Below are 19,076 nucleotides of genomic sequence, written 5' to 3'. Positions count from 1 at the left end.
CTTAAGAAATTCCTCTCCATCTAAACCTTTAACACTATGGCAGTCCCAGTCGATGTTTGGAAAGTTAAAATCCCCTACCATAACTACCCTATTATTCTTACAGATAGCTGAGATCTCCTTACAAGTTTGTTTCTCAATTTCCCTCTGACTATTAGGGGGTCTATAATACAATCCCAATAAGGTGATCATCCCTTTCTTATTTCTCAGTTCCACCCAAATAACTTCCCTGGATGAATATCCTCCCTCAGCACAGCTGTAATGCTATCCCTTATCAAAAATGCCACTCCCCTCCTCTCTTGCCTCCCTTTCTATCCTTACTGTAGCATTTGTATCCTGGAACATTAAGCTGCCAGTCCTGTCCATCCCTGAGCCATGATTCCGTAAATGCTATGATATCCCAGTCCCATGTTCCTAACCATGCCCTGAGTTCATCTACCTTCCCTGTTAGGCCCCTTGCATTTAAATAAATGCAGTTTAATTTATTAGTCCTACCTTGTCCCAGCCTGCCCTGACTGTTTGACTCACCTCTGTTCTGAGCTGTACCCGTCTCAGATTGATCTCTTTCCTCACTATCTCCCTTGGTCCCACTCCCCCCCCACCTTACTAGTTTAAATCCTCCCGAGCAGTTCTAGCAAATTTCCCTGCCAGTATATTAGTCCCCTTCCAATTTAGGTGCAATCTGTCCTTCTTGTACAAGTCACTTCTACCCCAAAAGAGATTCCAATGTTCCAAAAATGTGAATCCTTCTCCCATACACCAGCTCCTCAGCCTTGCATTCATCTGCTCTATCCTCCTATTCCTGTCCTCACTTGCTCGTAGCACTGTTCTATTAGCTTTCTTGATTATTTTCTGTACCTGTTGTGGTTTTTAAAGATCAATGCATCTGAACCCCCAAGTGTCTGAGAAACCACTGGATTTAACTTCATACCATCAAGAAAGTAATCTGACCTATTCATTTTTGGTCAAAAACAGATAACCTCATATTTGCTGGAGTTAAACATCATTTGCCACAGTTATGCCTATTCACTTCGTCTATAAATACCCCTTTGTAATTTTTTGTTATCATCTACATGCCGAACCTTTGTCATCAGAAAATTTGGATATATTGTTTTCTGTGCCATTATCAGAGTTGTTCATAAATATTGTGTATAATTGAGGCCCTAACACAGATCCTTGTGGGACACCGCGGTCACATCTTGTAATTCGAGTGCATACCCATTCATCCTACTTTCTGTCACCTGCCACTCAACCAATTTCCGAGGAGATTTGTCATTGTTTAATTCCATTAATTTCCTCATTACTAAAGTTTTATTTACGTTAACTTTATTCGGCCCCTGTTCCCGATCCACAATTAATTTCCTTGGAACTTCCTGCAGTAAGTACTGAGGCAAAGTAAGTGTTCAACATAACTGCCATTTCCCCATAGTCATTGACAATATCTCTTTCAGAGCTGAAAAATGTGTTGCTGGAAAAACGCAGGAATCCTGAAGAAGGGCTTATGCCCGAAACGTCGATTCTCCTGCTCCTTGGATGCTGCCTGATCTGCTGTGCTTTTCCAGCAACACATTTTTCAGCTCTTGATCTCCAGCATCTGCAGTCCTCACTTTCTCCTAATATCTCTTTCAGTCATTTTCAGTCTTGAGGGGGCCAATATTACTCCAATTTTCCCTTCTTGTCGATTTTGATGTCTCTGGCAAGTTTCTTTTCATAATCCCTTTTAGTAGTTTGTTATAAGCTGCTTTGTGGCCCATTGCTGGTTTTAAGTCTTTCCCACTCAGCAGAATCAGTGCTTTCTGTTTGACTTTGGTAAGTCCTTTGTTTTAGTTTTAAGCTGCCCCTTATCTATATTTGTCCATGGCGAAGTGGAGCTTTTCTATCTCAGGGGTATAAACTGGTCTTTGCAATATAGGTTGACAAATCATAGACCAGGTTTCTGTACTTTGTAATTATTGCAATTCATTATAAATAAATAGATTCCACATACTGATAAACAATATGAATTGTTGACATGTGCCTGAAACGACGATTCTCCTGCTCCTCAGATGCTGCCTGACCGGCTGTGCTTTTCCAGTGCCACACTTTTTTGACTGTGTGCAATATCTGCAGTCCTCACCTTCACCGATATGACTCTATTGGTTAAAGCCCTAACCTCCTTTCAACTTCCCATCGACGCACAGACTAGGAGATAAAAAGAAGCATGCATGTGATGGGCCGAGGAAAAGGTTGGGAAGACAGTTAAATGGTCCTTGTTCACAAGGTACACTGAGATGGTCCTTTTGGCTTGTCAAGATGTGTTTCACCTTGATTCTTCCTCAAATATTTTCACTTCTTTGCAAATCCCTACAGTGTGGAAATAGACCATTGAATCCACCCAGACCTCCCCCCTACCCTATCCCTGTCACCCTGAATATCCCACCTAACTTATAAATCCCTGGATGCTGTGGTCAATTTAGCGTGGCAAATCCACCTAACATGCACATCTTTAGACTGTGGGAGGAAACCCACGCAGACACAGGGAGAACGTGCAACTCCAAAGGTAGTCACCCGATGGTGGAATTGAACCCAGGTCCTTGGTGTTGCGAGGCAGCAGTGCTAACCACTGAGGTAATTGCTGTACAGGATGGCTGGTTCATGCTTATAAAGTCCCTGGCTTGCTGGTTGTTTTCACCAACTACTGAGGGAATGTTAAATTGGCTTTCTTTGGGCTTAAGGTGGTTTTTACTGGGGAGGAAAAAAAGGCAGTAGCTGCCCTTGCAGAAATGGCTTTTCCCAAATATTCACAGTCCTAAGCTGGGAGCCAGTCCCTTAGTTGTTCGCAGGCAGAAGGCCTTGGTCATCAATAACTGATCACTTGTTCATAGAACAATCAACCAAATAATACTGGCAGAAGTTTCATTCATACGTAGCTCCTGGTTCCAGCTCGTCTATAACCATACTTCCACTATTGCTTGAAGAAGCAGCTGTGTCGGCAGAACTTAGAATGGGTGACACATTACTTGTTTCTTTTTAAGTGAGCAATCCTTCAATGATCCTTGGTTTTTAAAGCTGTTCTTTCCCATTTCAGTCCACAATCAAAATTACAGAAAAAAATAAAACTAATGCATCTTTACAGAAGAAAGAAGGCTAAGTGGGCTAATTTCCAGATTCGTTGGTGTGGGCAAATTGTGAATGAAATGCTTTCACTGTTTTGCATATTGAAGATAAATAATCTTTGTATTATCACAAGAGTGAAGATGGAGAGTGAAGAAGTTGCTTTTTATGCAATGTTAATGCAATATGGGATATTATTGATCACAGACTGCAACTGAGTTAACGAGGAGTTCTACTGATATTTGAAAAACATGAATTTAAAATAGCATGTGGAAAGTGAAAAGAATTTGGGGACGGAGATCTCCGTTGGAATGCTAGTATCAGCGCTGAAGTGATGGACCAAATGTCATCTGATTGTAATGCTATTCCTATTATAGTTAAACAATAAATGTTGGTGAGTTTCTAAAGGAAGTAAGAAGTTTTTGGAATAACAGTTGCTTCCCCAGACTTTACCTAGATTGGGAACTTGATTAAAAAATTTAAAACTTAGCTGCAAATGTGTTGGTAGAAAAGCACAGCAGGTCAGGCAGCATCCAAGGAGCAGGAGAATCGACGTTTCGGGCATGAGCCCTTCTTCAGAAAACTTAAAGATAACAACTGACCTTTGATTCTAATATTAAAAAGGATCTGTAATTTGTAGAAAGGCATTGAAAGTAAATTATCATGTTGCTGTGTAAAATTGGAAAACAGCAGTCAAAGCGCACTGATTAATAAAATCAATTAGCTTTCTTTTAACATAAACACAGTTTAACAATTTCTGATTTCTGATTCTTTGTACAATGGGGCACTTCAAAATTCTGGAGATGAAGATCTTTGAGATATTATATATACCCAGGCCTTGTCTGCAGGTTCTCTTTTTTTCTTTTGGCCAGCATTCCATTCTGAACAAGTACTATGAAAACATGATGATTTATAGGGTTGATTGTGTAATTATCTTGTGTGCAAAATGGTTGCCTTGATCATTTGACTAAGTCAAAAGAGTCCCTGCCTTTCCCAATATGTAAAGCACTTTAAATTTTGAAAATATTGATCAGGTGAAATATAAATGGTCATCTTCTCTTCCCCCTTTACTAAAAGTACATGCCCTGCATCTTTGCCGTTTTCACCCTGCTTTCAGATAAAATTGCGATAAACCTTTGTTTGCATCTCGAGGCAAGGGATCCGTTAATTTTTAATTTAGTGAAGTGTTACCTACATGTTTTGTCCTTTACCGTCAACGTACGTAAGGTATTATTGCAGCCTTTGAGATTTTATTATGCTTGATATTCAGGTACGTTCAGTAGCAGCACTGTCGTATCTGCAAAATGCAATGTAGAAATTCAGCAAAGCAGCATCTGCCAAACCCATGAATGTTTCCATCTGGAAGGACAAGAGTAACAGATACATGGGACACCACCACTGCAAATTCATCTCAAAGCCATGCACCATTCTGATTTTGAAATATGTCACCGATTCATCAGTGTTGCTGGGCCAAAATCCTGGAGCTCTCTCCATTGCAGCACTTATGCTCCTTTAGAACAAATGAACTGTAGCGGTTCAAGAAGTCCACTAATTGCCACCTTCTCAAGTGGTCAATCAATGCTGGCCCAACCAGTGATGCCCAAATACCATGGAAGAATGGAAAAAAAGAGTAGCATTTGCTGTATAGGCACAAATGCTTAGATCTAAAAGTCATCTTTCCCTGCACCCAGCTCAGTAAAGATCTTACCGTATATATGTAAATACCCTAAATGGGAGGTCTTGTATTGTTTGCCATTAGACTTCATGGTTCAGTTATTTTGTAGTTTTGTATCAGTGCACTTCACAAAATTTAAGTATTAATTTGGTCATACCAAACACACTGATGTAATAAAGTAATCCTATCATAGCCTATCTGAAAACTTCACTACAAATTTCATGACCCTTGTAGAAGGAGTCAACAACACAAAGCTTTTATCCAGAAAATATTTCCCTTCATTCCAACTAAAACTCTAAATAAGCTTTTCTCTTTGTTTCTTATTTTTGTAGCATTCCTGCTATGCAATGATATTTAAATGGCAGCTGTCCCTCCTGACTCTAGCCCTGGCGGCAATTGCTGATTTTTAAACCTCCTTCCTCCTGCTGTCTCTAAAATTAAATCAGCTTTGGGAGCCTACATTGAAGTTGGCAGTCAGGAGGGAAAGTTGGCATTTAAATATCAGCTGTGTTAGAGGCGAGAATGTACTCCTAATATTATTGCTGCTGGCATTAATGTCTTTGAAAAATTTCTTTATTAAGAAGAGAAAGCTGACAGAAATTGTGACCCTTATATACAATTTCCATCCCATCTCTAGTTTTATCCCAAAAATCAGTAATCTGGAGCTTACCCATAGTTTAACAGAGAAGTGCAATCAGAGCTGTGCAATAGGGACTCGATTTATGTTTGTTCTGTATCCATGGGGAGTATGTTTATTTTTGTTAAGCCACATTGTCATATATATACTTTGCAAAAGTCAATCTTGTGCACGATATTTGGCTTGAAAGATTGTAATTTTTTTTATTTAGCTTGTACGGCAACTTTAGTTTTCAGGAATTCAAGCTCATGAGCTGCCCCATTCCGAGGATCCTTTCACATTTTCACGGGAAAAAGTGGAATAGAAGATGCTATCCAGGAAAGCCTTGGTATTGATTTGTTACGAATTGTGTGAACTGATGTATTAATATCACCCTTGAGAACATCTAAATTACAGTTGCTGTGGCTCAGGATGAAATGGAGCAGATTTTACAACTGTAGTGGATCAGGTCTCACAAAGGTAGACCCATCTGTGTCCTCACAACAGACCTGTGCATCTGAACAATCTGTGCACTTATTCTTGAAAGATCAGCCCATCCATGTTATTACTGTAGAACATTAAGAATTCTTTGATATTATTAACCTCCAAAACAATTTACTGTTTGTTTAATGAAAAATATTTTAACTTACTATGTTACTATCTTATTTAACTGTTGTACTTTGTGGTCAACAATTAATTATCACTTGGTAGAATTTAATGTCACAATCATAAATCATTTGGACTTCCTTAGTTAAACAGAGCATACTAATACCTAGACATTTGGTAGCAATAGTTGGAACAATAAAGTTGGAAAAACCATCTGTACAGGTCCTTATTTGAACCATTGAATGAGGTTGCTGTATTGTGATTGTGAAATCAATTATTTGTTGAGAAGTAGCAAGCAAGCCACCTCAGTGCCGGAGAATGGCTGTCTCATTTTAAGAATGAATCTAGCCATCAGCCCTTGACTTTCAATGGCATTCCTAGAATTTGTGGAGTAGGGCTGAGGAGTGGCATTTGGAGTTTAATTTAGGTAAATGTGAGGTTCTGCATTTTGGAAAGGCAAATCAGAGCAGACTTCGACACTTAGTGGTAAGGTCCTGGGGGAGTTTTGCTGAATAAAGAGACCTTGGAGTACAGGTTCATTGTTCCTTGAAAGTAGAGTCCCAGGTAGATATGATAGTGATGAAGGCGTTTATTATGTTTTCCTTTATTGGTCAGTGCATTGAGCATAGGAGTTGGAAGGTCATGTTACAGCTGTACATGACATTGGTTCGGCCACTTTTGGAACATTGTGTGCAATTCTGATCTCCCTCCTATTGGAAGGATGTTGCAAAACTTGAAAGGGTTCAGAAAAGATTTGCAAGGATTTTGTCAGGTTTGGAGGATTTGAGCTGTAGGGAGCGGCTGAAAAGATTGGGGGCTGATTCTTTAAAAGGGATCTAAAGGGGAACTTTTTCATGTCGAGGGTGGTGTGTATATAGAATGAGCTGCCAGAGGAAGTGGCGGTGGTTGGTACACTTACAACATTTAAAAGGCACCTGAATGGGTACATGAATAGGAAGGTGTAGGAAGATTTGGGCCAAGTGCTGGAAAATGAGATTGGATTAGTTTAGGATATCTGGTTGGCATAGATGAGTTGGACCGAAGGGTCTGTTTCCGTGCTGTTCATCTCTATGACTCTATATAAATACTATAGCTACAAGAGCAGGTCAGATTTTTAGGAGTCTTGCAGCAAGTTACTCACCACCTGTTCTATCTCAGTTGTGCGCAAATGCTCCAAGGTTCCAGGCACAACAAACGGCACGCATGCTAATTGCAGTATTGATTGTCCAATTCCAGTTGCTGCCACACACAGGCCTTGGAGGCCCATGCAGATGGAAAGAAATTTAGAGAGAATGCTGCTCATGATCCCACAAAACTTGTCTGCCATGTATAAGGCACAAGTGCAGTGGAATGTTCCATACTTGCCTGACAGATTACACCTCCCACAACACTCAAGCAGCTTAATGTCATTCAGGACAAAGCAGCTCCCTTGATTTACATCACATCCCACAAACATTTACTCCTTGCTCGACTAACACTCAGCTGCTGGTCCAGTTAGTGATGCCCACATTCCACAAATAGATTAGGAGTATTTATCTTATTCATCACATGTGTTTACCACTCATTTGCTGAGAATGAGTCTCTTAATCCTGAGAGTATAGTTTACTCGAGAATAATTTAGTTCTCACAGAAGCAGCGTTGGATTCATGTTAAAATTCGTGTTCAAATTAAAATGCATTCTGCTTGAAATATTGCAAATGATTGTCCAGATTAATTGTTTCAAAAGTTTAAAATATTTAACATGATGTTATGGTTGGTGGGAAAATTGTTCAACTTTAAAAAATGACTCATTTAAAGAAAGTTCATTGTAGATGTGTGTGTGAACATCTACTTAGCAATTTGGCACTTAGATGTGCTTTGCCAGGTTATTATATTTCTGTGCCTCCACCTACAACTGTCATATCTTCTGACTAAGGCAGCTGGCTGATGTCTTTTTTTTGAATGCTGCTTGGAACTGAATGGGCGATGAACAAAAGCAGTGTGGGTTGGCTTAACTTCATGATTAGTCCCATTTTAACATAATTTAGCATGATCTATTCTTGTAAGCTTTCTGCTTGAACAGGTTTATATTTAGGGTGCAATTTATAAAATTGCACCCTTGTAATTTCTATCTCTGTAGCTTCTAATGACATTGTGACTGCTTTGTGGATGATTTCTGCAATCATCCATCATGCTAAATTTTTGCAGTCTTTACTAATAATAACTGTCATCTACTCTTATTAATATACATTTCTTCTCCTGTTTCTTTGTCCTTTATGGCTTTAAGTCTGCCCTCATACAAGCTACCTCCCCTACATTGATGCAATAGCATTGGCATGTTTCTAGAACTCTGGTAAAAGTGCCCTTGGTCTGATTTGGAGATGCCAGTGTTGGACTGGGATGTACAAAGTTAAAAAACACACAACACCAGGTTATAGTCCAACAGGTTTAATTGGAAGCACACTAGCTTTTGGAGCGTTGCTCCTTCATCAGGTGATAGTAGAGGACTCAATCCTAAAACACAGAATTTATAGCAAAAATTTACAGTGTGATGTAACTGAAATATACATAAACAACCAAGGTATTTTTGAATGTATAAATTTTCTCCACTTATATGCTTCCTGTCAATACACACCAAACTGAAAGTTGTCCAGTGACCTCCACTGGATAATGTGGACATTGGGTGTAGGCACAGTTGGGTATTTTACTGCTGTTGCTCTGAGCCAGGCATAAAGACTGAGTATTTGGATGAACTACTTAATGATTGCGGGTATCAATATCCGCACTGCCTTTGGAGACAATATTTTGTAAATGGTAGAACAATGTCAAAGGGTGGGGTGTATAGAATTTAAATTTTAAATTTAGATTTCATGATTTCTTTGATTTTTATGTTTGCATTCTTCCCAAATAAAATGTATTGCAGCATCTATTGGCGGTGCTATTTTAAAGATTTTTTTTGCTAAATGGATGTGCTTAAAATGTGTGTTGGCTCAATAAAAGTTACGAATGTGATTTTCAGACTTTTTTAACCAGTCAATTTGTAGAGGCCTGGCATCCCTGGCAAGTTTATGAAACATTTCTCCAATGACAGTAATTCATGTCAAAAGCAGCAAAATACAAGTGAAACTCTGTGCTCATTATAGTTTTGGAAAATATAGTTGTCACTGAGTGAAAGGAATAAGTTTGCTGCTTAAATTGAGCACAATTGTTCATTTAATGCAAGCTCTGCTTGTTGCAGTTTGCATATTTTGTGAGAGTACTGTAATCTGTTTGTATAGTCCCTAGAAAAGCAATTGCCTTTAGACTTGCAACAAGTAAAATTAAATAAGTGGACCAACAAACAATTTGAACTTCTATTAGAGAGTGCCCATTTCTTTTTTGTGCTGTGTAAAGCCAGCAATGCAACTTCATCGGAGATATTCCAAGATAAAAATGATTTGTGATGGTTAAACTTGTATAAACAATAAATATTAGTTTCATATTGTTTTCTCTTCAGTCTTCGATTTTGTTCAAAGCTGGTCTCGCTTCAACAGGCACATGCTGCCCTTTTGTACATCATGCAAGTTCCCATTCTTAATGTGGATTCTGACAATGAGTGTAAGACTAATTCATAGTCTTTCATAGTTCAGCTCATTCCAATTCAATAATGCTAAGTTACTGTACGACGGTCAGGAACAAAATCCAAGCTGATTGTATTGTCTCCCATCTACTCCAATTGCAGCCTAGCAAAGCTGGGGTAATTTGTCACTTTATTGATAACTTTACTGAAGTCAGCTAAACGAGTATGAACTAAAGACTGGAGTTTTGTTGACATCCCTCAGCTTGTTTAGCACAGGAAAACACTTTGGAATTTTGCCCATATACTGTTAACCTTTTAAATGTGAAAGAAAGTCTGCAGAGAAAATGTAATTTCAGCATTGTGTTCTCTTACTCATGTTTACTTGTTCATGAAGTATGTATCTCTTAATGTTGGTAAAGTAACTCCAAAAATGAACTGTTATTACCTTGTAGGTATTTTCAAAACAACTTGTTGAGAAATGTTATTACATTGCCTCTCGAGCAGGTGGAACGTGAATCTGGGTCTGATGGCTCAGAGGCAGGGACATTATTACTACACCATAAGAGCCCTCATGGAGCCCTTATCTCGTATGCTTCCCAAAACTGGAGAGAATGAACTCACCAAGTGCTTTAATTATAATTGCTATACATAAGCCTATGGTATAATTACTTGAGAGGAAGACATCACAAGTCATACATATTGTGTCTGTTATTTTGTATTACTTAGACTGTCAGATGTTATTATGTGAATACTATTGCTATCTAAATATTCAGGGGAAGAAAGAGTGTTTACATTGTGTTTTACTGTCTGTCTACCTTAGTTCATTTTGCTAAATTTGAAGTGCCTTTGTGCAATATTTATACAACCTATGACAACAACAGAAAAGTATGCTTTGAAAAGGATTTGTACTTCCTCCCCAATATGTCCTTTTGCTTCATGTAACTAGTCTGGCATTTCCCACGAATCACAGCTTTAAGCCTTCATTCAAATCTCAAGGAATCCATTCGTTTCATTTGACATTCTTCCATTGCCTCAAAATTTGGCAAAATCTTAACCCTTTGGACTTATTATCTAATTGTTTAAGTTCAAAGATACTAAACAAAGAAATGGGTGAGTCTGATTTGTCATCACGGCCAGTATACTCCTTGCATACATGCTCCCATTTTGCTCATTTCAACACTTAACTGTTGTGTGTTATGGGAAATTGTTTTCTTTGCTGCAACACACATCTAGCAGTTGACAAGTATGAGGGAATCCAGTTTATTTAAGGATAGTTTTATTTTCTTTTTGAGTATTTTGGTTTTATGCGTCATAGAATTTTTTCCCCATGCAACAACAGTCAGCAGTGAATTTCCTTTAATACCCCTGTGCTTTGTCCATATATATTTTGGTTCTGAGCTTTAGCCCATGAGTAATACACAGAGTTACTGTATTTAAAATAAATGTTTTACTTATATTTTGAATTACCTATGTTAATAGCTTATTGTCATCAAGTGAAATAGGCTCACAAGCTAAATAAAGGCTAATGTTTATATTTTGAATTACCTATGTTAATAGCCATGTTTTATTTTGGGAAGTAAGTGAAAACCACGTAGAAAAACACACAAGAACAAATAAAATGCTATGCGTGGGAATACTAGCCATGAAAAGATGCACAAAGTGCTGTGTAAACCATTAATTAAACTTGTGTAATTGAATGTTGAGAAAGCAATCCATTTTCGGATGCGCAAGACAAATGCATTAAGAAAATCATTAAACATTCCAGCCAAAACACAGTAACAGATTCACTTAATAAAGTTAAGTGTATACACCCGTAATTGATACAGGAAGAAATTTTAAATTTAATATGCACGTACCAAAACATTATCAAAGAAGCTATGTGCTTCATGTATCTTGAAGATATAAATTCTAATCTGATTTGGGTGATAGCTTGCATAGAAATCTGAATGAACTAATGGTAGTCAGCATTTGTAATGGCATAATATTGGGGCAGCTTATCATTTGGACGTTCGTAGAAGCTGCTTTTTAATGTTGCTTCTTAAAAAAAAAAGTCAAGGATTGTTTTATTGTTGAAACTAAAGTTTTGACTGAGGTCTGTATTTAAATGACCATAAACAAATTATGTTGTTGAAGATCTTTCTGTATCAGCAAAATAAATGTCAAGTGGAAACAAAAAGCCATGGCATTAATATCATGTCTCCTGTATACACATGGGATCTCAAAATGCTTTACAATCATAACATAGAACGTTACAGTGCAGTACAGGCCCTTTGGTCTTCGATGTTGCGCGACCTGTGAAACCAATCTAAAGCCCATCTTACCTACACTATTCCATTATCATCCATATGTTTATCCAATGACCATTTAAATACTCTTAAAGTTGGTGAGTCAACTACTGTTGCAGGCAGTATGTTCCATGCCCTTACTACTCTGAGTAAAGAACAGACCTCTGACATCTGTCCTGTATCTATCACCCCTCAATTTAAAGTTATGTCCCCTCGTGCTAGCCATCACCATCTGAGGAAAAAGGCACTCACTGTCTACCCAATCTCATCCTCTGATCTGATCCTCTATCTAATCCATCGTGTATGTCTCTATTTAGTCACCTCTCAACCTTCTTCTCTCTAACTAAAACAATCTCAAGTCCCTCAGCCTTTCCTCATAAGAGCTTCTCTCCATACCAGACAACATCCTGGTAAATCTTCTCTGCACCGTCTCCAAAGCTTCCAAATCCTTCTGATAATGTGGCAACCAGAACTGTACATAATACTCCAAGCGCAGCCGCAGCAGAAGTTTGTACAGTTGCAACATGATGTCATGGCTCCGAAACTCAATCCCTCTAACAATAAAAGCTAACACACAGTATGCTTTCTTAACAACCCTATCAACTTGACTGGCAACTTTCAGGGATCTATGCACATGGGTGCCGAGATCACTCTGCTCATCCACACTACCAAGAATTTTACCATTAGCCCGGTACTCTGCATTCCTGTTACTCCTTCCAAAGTAAATCACCTCACACTTTTCCACATTAAACTCCATTTGCCACCTCTTAGCCCAACTGTGCAACTTATCTATGCCTCTCTATAACCTGCAACATCCTTCCGCACTGTCCACAACTACACTGATCTTAGTGCCATCCGCAAATTTACTAATCCATTGTTCTACACCCTCATCCAGGTCATTTATAAAAATTACAAACAGCAATGACCCCAAAACAGATCCTTGCAGGACACCACAGTAACTGAACTCCAGGATGAAACTTCCCATCAACCACCACCCTCTGTCGTCTTACAGCTAGCCAATTTCTAATCCAAACCGCTAAATCACCCGTAATCATGTGCCTCCATATTTTCTGCAATAGCCAACAGTGGAGAACCTTATCAAATGCCTTACTGAAATCCATATGCACCACAACAACCACATTACCCTCATCCACTCATTTAGTCACCTTCTCAAAGAACTCAGCAAGGTTTGTGAGGCACGACCTACCCTTCACAAAACCATGTTGACTATCGCTAGTCAAATTATTCGTTTCTAGGTGAATATAAATCCTATCTCTTATCATCCTTTTCAACACTTTACCCAAAACCAAAGTAAGACTCACTGGTCTGTAATTAGCAGGGTTTTCTCTACTCGCCTTCTTGAACAAGGGGACAACATTTGCTATCCGGCAGTCTTCTGGCACTATTCCTATAGACAATGACGACTTAAAGATCAAAGCTAAAGGCTCTGCAGTCACCTCCCTACCTTCCTAGAGAACCCTAGGATAAATCTCATTCAGCCCAGGGGACTTAGCAATTCTGGAAAGAATGAAAATAGATAACACCTCCTCCACATGAGCCTTAATTCCATCTAGTCTAATAGCCTATATCTCAGTATTCTCATCAACAATGTTGTCTTTTTCCAGTGTGAGTACTGATGAAATATATTCATTTAGCGTCTCCCCTATCTCCTTGGACTCCACGCACAACTTCCCACTACTGTCCTTGACTGGCCCTAATTTTACTCTCGTCATTCTTTTATTCCTGACATACCAATTGAAAGCTTTAGGTCTTCCTTGATCCTACCTGCCAAAGGCTTCTTGTGTACTCTACTGGCCCCTCTTGACTCTCTTTAGGTCCTTCCTGGCTAACTTGTAACTCTCAAGCACCCTAAACTGAGCCTTCATGTCCACATAAGCCTCCTCCTTCCTCTTGACAAGAGATTCAACTTGTTTAGTAAACCACGGTTCCCTCACTTGATCACTTCCTCCCTGCCTGACAGGTACATACTTATCAAGGACACACCGTAGCTATTCCTTGAACAAGCTCCACATTTCACTTGTGCTCATCCCCTACAGTTTCCTTCCCCATCCTATGCATCCTAAATCTTGCCTAATCACATCATAATAGCCTTTCCCCCAGCTATAACTCTTGCCCTGCAGTATATACCTATCCCTTTCCATCACTAAAGTAAAAGTAATCAAATTGTGGTCACTATCTCCAAAGTGCTCACCTATCTCCAAATCTAACAGCTGGCCTAGTTTATTACCCAGTACCAAATCCAGTGTGGCATGCCTCTTGTTGGCCTATCTACATGATGTCAGGAAACCCTCCTGCACACATTGGACAAAAACTGACTCATCTAAAGTACTCAAACTATAGTGTTTCTAGTCAATATTTGGAAAGTAAAAGTCCCCCGTAACACCTACCCTGTTACTTTTGCTCCTATCCAGAATCATCTTTGCAATCCTTTCCTCAATTTCTCTGGAACTTTTGGGAGGCCTATTGAAAACACTCAACAGGGCGACATCTCCTTTTCTGACCACCCCTTTCCTCTTTCTAACCTCAGCCCATATTACCTCAGTAAATGAGTCCTTATCAAATGTCCTTTCCGCCACTGTAATACTGTCCTTGACTAACAATGCCACACCTACCCCTCTTTTACCACCTTCCGTGTTCTTACTGAAACATCTAAACCCTGGAACCTGCAACAACCATTCCTGCTCTATCCATGGCTCTGAAAAGGCCACAACATCAAAGTCCCAGTTACCAGCCCATGCTGCGAGGTCAACCACCTTATTCCGGATGCGACCGCTATTGTCAGAAACATTGTAGCCAGTTTTCCACATAAGTGGAAAACTTAAACAATGATTTAAGCCAGGTCTAATCGTCTGATTTTGTCACTGCCAATAACTTTCAGTTTTTTTAAAATGCTGTACTGTCTTTTCTGTCCATCTGAGGGCAGAAGGGCCTCCGTTTAATCTCTCAAAAATATGGTAGTTCTACAATGCAGCACTCCATCAATAATGTACTGGAGTGTCAGTTTTACTTTTTGCACTCCAGTCTTGAAATGGAACTTGAACCCACAACCTTCTGACTCATACAACAGCCTAAGCTACTCAGCTACCGACTGACCTCTGGTTGGCAAATGCTGGAAATGCTTAACTGGGCAAGCAATGGTTATGAAGCGAGAAGCATGCTAACTTTTTGATGTTAATAGCCATTGGTTATAACTGTTTTGATGAAAATTGAAAGATCTTCAATCTGTAATATTAACTTGGTTTCTTTTTCCTCAGATACTACCAAACCGCTGTGTATTTCCACCATTTTATGTTTTTATTTCAGATTTCCGACATCTGCAGCATTTTACTTTGATATGCAAACTTTTACATCAAGATATTCTTTTTATGTTTAGGCTGAAATCTGTGCTCGTCAATCGTCTAATGCCCAAGGAAGACTTCGTAATCTACTACCTGAACCAGTAAGATCACATGTAGTACCCCAGGATGCTCTTTTATAACTGATTAGCCAGCCTGGCTCATTAATAGAATTTGAAATATGGAACTGTTATTGGGCTGGGGATTCTGCTCACTCTATTCCAGATAACATTGCAAATGGATCCCTAACTGGGAGAGTAATTCTGGTTTGATAGGTCGCAGGAAGTGTGCCATTGCAGATAGACTGTCCAGTTTAGTCAGTTAATCTGTAGTAGTACTCTGGTCATCCTTGGGACCCAAAGCTTTCTGCACTTGCAAAGTGGGGAGAGGGTGGGTACACTCTTAAGTGGCTGGATTAAAGACTGCCAGGTGTAGTGATGGAGTTACATACATGCCCATAAATATGTATTAAAAAACTTGGATTATTTATTGTCAAAAGTAATCTTTCTTTTCTTGCTAAAGGTATATTTTCTAGAATAGTATTTATTAATTCACTGAAACTAATGTTACTAGATCAGTTTTCAGGACTCTGTCCATTAGAAGAAATTGACATTGAAGTTGCATGTGTGTCAGTTCCTGCATGATGATGTCTCATTATTGTTCTTACATCTGTTCTTCACCAGAATCATTTATGGTTGCTTCTGTGCTAGTTAACACCTACTCATGTTTATATAGCGAGCACATAACTACTATATACTCACTTTGCTATTGGAAATACTCCCTGGTTGCATCACATGTAGTTAACAAGGCAGACATTTGTACAGAGACAGATTATGGGAACACTAGTTGTGAGAATTAAGTTTTAAGGATGGTCATAGAGGAAAGGAAACGAGTGGAAAGATGTGATTCAGGAAGAGATTTTGAGTTTACCTGCAGATCTGCTATTTGAAAGACAGAGAGGTTAGGGGACATTGTAGAGTTTGGAGTTAGCAGAGCACAGAGCTGAATTGTTCTTTATTCCAAGTGTTATATTTTTTATCTCCATTGTCCTTTTGCAGCCCTTGACATGGTTCATTTCAACCATCCTCCTCTCGTGCCAGTTCCATGCTCTTTCTTGATACCAATCTGCTATTTAATCAAATGGAAATTATATTCAACAATAGTTCTTTTTCCCTACACAAGTATTCAGGGATCTATATTTGGCTTTTTCTTCTTTTGTCATTGGCATGCTGTCCTTTGGTGACATCTCCAAATACATTGAATCAGCTTCAACAAATACGCAGAAAAAAAACCCATCGGTATCTCCCCTCCATTGATCTGATATCCAGTTTTGGATGAGTCACAGTTTTCTCCAGTTAATCCCTGGGATGACCTAAATTGTTGCCTTTTATCCTCTGTACCCTTATCACTGTTGTCCTAGGTCACCCTGCTGATGCTCTTGGGTAAACCTTGTTGCACCAGGTATACATTATTTGACCCAAGCCAAGTTTCTTACCCCATATGCTCTCCAAAAAGCAGCCGCCTAATTTCACCTCTTTCATTGTGTGCTTCAACTCTGTTTCAGACCATCTACCACTGAAATTCTTAAAAATCACACAACACCAGGTTATAGTCCAACAGGTTTAATTGGAAGCACACTAGCTTTCAGAGTGACGCTCCTACAATCACCTGATGAAGGAGCATCGCTCCGAAAGCTAGTGTGCTTCCAATTAAACCTGTTGGACTATAACCTGGTGTTGTGTGATTTTTAACTTTGTACACCCCAGTCCAACACCGGCATCTCCGAATCATGACTGAAATTCTTACGTGTCTTTGTCTTCTCCAATTCAACTTTTCTCTTTTTTTTCAACCCTCCGCTACCCATTCCAAAAGAAGGTATCTAAAACTATGGCTGCTTATAGCATATCCTGCTCAACAATCACCTTCTAATCTTCTATAATGAATGCACAGAACTGTAGACAGTGGAAATCTGAAATACAAAGTATGCTGGAGAAAAATAGCAGGTCTCGCAGCATCTTTACAGGGAAAAACAAAGTTAATGTTCTGAATCTTGTGATCTTTGCTAATGTGCGTTGGCTTCTGGTCCCAATGCCTACAGTTTAGATTTTTCTTCCTTGTACTCAAAAGTTTTCATCGCTTTCCTATCGTGTAACCACCTTCAGTGTTACATTACACCCTTTCGAGGTCTGCTGACTCTAAGCTTTTGTCCACCAATTGCAACCTTGTCTCCAGTGACCTTGGATTCATGCTTCAAGTTTCCTGTTGATGCTTTTCTCCATCTCCTCCTTTAGGACCTCTTAATATAACTGACTATTTTGGCCATGCTTTTTATTTCTCTTCTTTGATTTGACAATAATTTATTTTCCATTGGGTTGTTTTCTGTGTTAGGGGTGAAATATCAAGTTTTTGCTCTTTGTGCAAGGGCACATCTTTCTCTTTTCTTAGTGTTCGAGTCACCTCTGTGTTTCTGGCGATCTGTGGTTAGATGAATAGTTTGCCTTTCTTTATCACTGAAGTGAAATTAATGTAAATGTGCAACCTACAGTGCTAACCTTTTGAAATAATTGCATTCCCAACATGTAACAGAATGTGGTATCAAGGAACACTTTAAGAGTCAGATCTCTTAAGGTTCATTTTTGCACTTAGAGACTTCTGAGTTAATTCATCATTGAAATGTTTACCTAGTTTAAATTGCTGCTGCACCATAAAACCAGTGAAATGTCCATGTGATTACTAATTTTCTCATTTTAATCATCCATAAAAAACATGAAGCATAAAAAGCAAAATAAAAGCTTACACGGGCAGAAAATAGCAGCCCATTCCAATCACCCAGATGTGTGTATATTGGAATGATGACTGACCCTCGGGCAATTGAACTCAACTTCCTTTTTATGTAATAACATTAGGGTCTGGCTGTTTATACAAAACTAACTCCTTTATGGTTTTAAAATAAAACCTCGAGTTGTGAAACAAGAATATCATTTGCAATGCATCTCATATGGTGCAGCGTTTCAAAAAGCAATTTTACTTGTGGAATGGTTGATATATTTAAGCCTGTGGGCACTTAGAATGTAAATGGAGTTAATTTCATAGTACACGAACAGTACCTAAATTAATGCATTATTTTAAAATGAAATATCTCCGAAACTGCAAATGATGTTTGGAAGGATATTGCAATATGTGCTATTTATATCATGTATACATTGGAAGTGTGGAGAAATAAAACATGAGGATGCACTTGCTATTGCTTTTGTTTCTAACAGTTGCTCTGGTTATTTTGTTACCACCATAATGCATGGAAGTAATGTACAGTATATTCTTCATAGTTTATATTAGAGATGCAAGTTTGTCCCTTTGCTAAACTGTTGTACAAGGATAATGCATGGTAGCTGGGATAGCCAAGAATTATTTATCACCTAACTGCTCAAGGACATGATGCATATTTATACTTCAATAGTGTTAGCTGTTGATTGTGTTTTCAACAGAAAATTATTCTAAACAATGCTTCCAGAAATGGGTACAGTGGCAAAGAAATTCTGTCGTGGGTATCATTGGAGTGACTATGTTGATGACAAATTTTGAATGTGTTAAGAAATTTAAAATAGAATTCTGGATTTGGTAAACAAAATATCTCTTAACAGTGATGGCTGGGTTGGCATCAAAATAGACATGACCTTGAGAAGGCTGAGAATATTCATAGCTGTGCAGGAGTACATGCTTCTGATATTTCCTTGCTGCTCTTTTGCCATGATGCTTACATTGTAACTGACAAAAAAACAAAGTGCTCTTGTAAACATATTGCTAACATTGATTGTATTTGTAAAAGATTGAAAGATTAGCAATATCTTTCAATGTTTTGGCTGTCCATTTCTTTGCTTTGTTAGGATCTGCTGATCTGGTAATCTCGATG

The 19,076-nt window shown here is 38.7% G+C and overlaps 1 protein-coding gene across 8 annotated transcripts in view; it reads left to right on the top strand.

Annotated features, from left to right (window-relative positions):
• Positions 1-19,076, top strand: part of rerea (arginine-glutamic acid dipeptide (RE) repeats a) — a 558,826-nt gene that overhangs the window by 208,369 nt on the left and 331,381 nt on the right. For 6 of the 8 annotated variants that reach the window (XR_006309302.1, XM_043676157.1, XM_043676153.1 and 3 more), the window contains exon 4: positions 15,205-15,270. The exons of the other annotated variants lie outside the window; for them this stretch is intronic. Coding sequence is in view for 5 of the 6 variants with exons in the window: in XM_043676157.1 (XP_043532092.1) it covers positions 15,205-15,270 (66 nt within the window). In the remaining variant the exon portion in view is untranslated. The remainder of the gene's footprint in view (positions 1-15,204; positions 15,271-19,076) is intronic. 8 annotated transcript variants of the gene reach the window in all.

This window comes from Chiloscyllium plagiosum, chromosome 34, assembly GCF_004010195.1.
Source record: "Chiloscyllium plagiosum isolate BGI_BamShark_2017 chromosome 34, ASM401019v2, whole genome shotgun sequence".
NCBI classification, from domain to species: domain Eukaryota; kingdom Metazoa; phylum Chordata; class Chondrichthyes; order Orectolobiformes; family Hemiscylliidae; genus Chiloscyllium; species Chiloscyllium plagiosum.
Note: the sequence above shows the minus strand (reverse complement) of the source record. Positions and strands in the feature narration are given on the sequence as shown.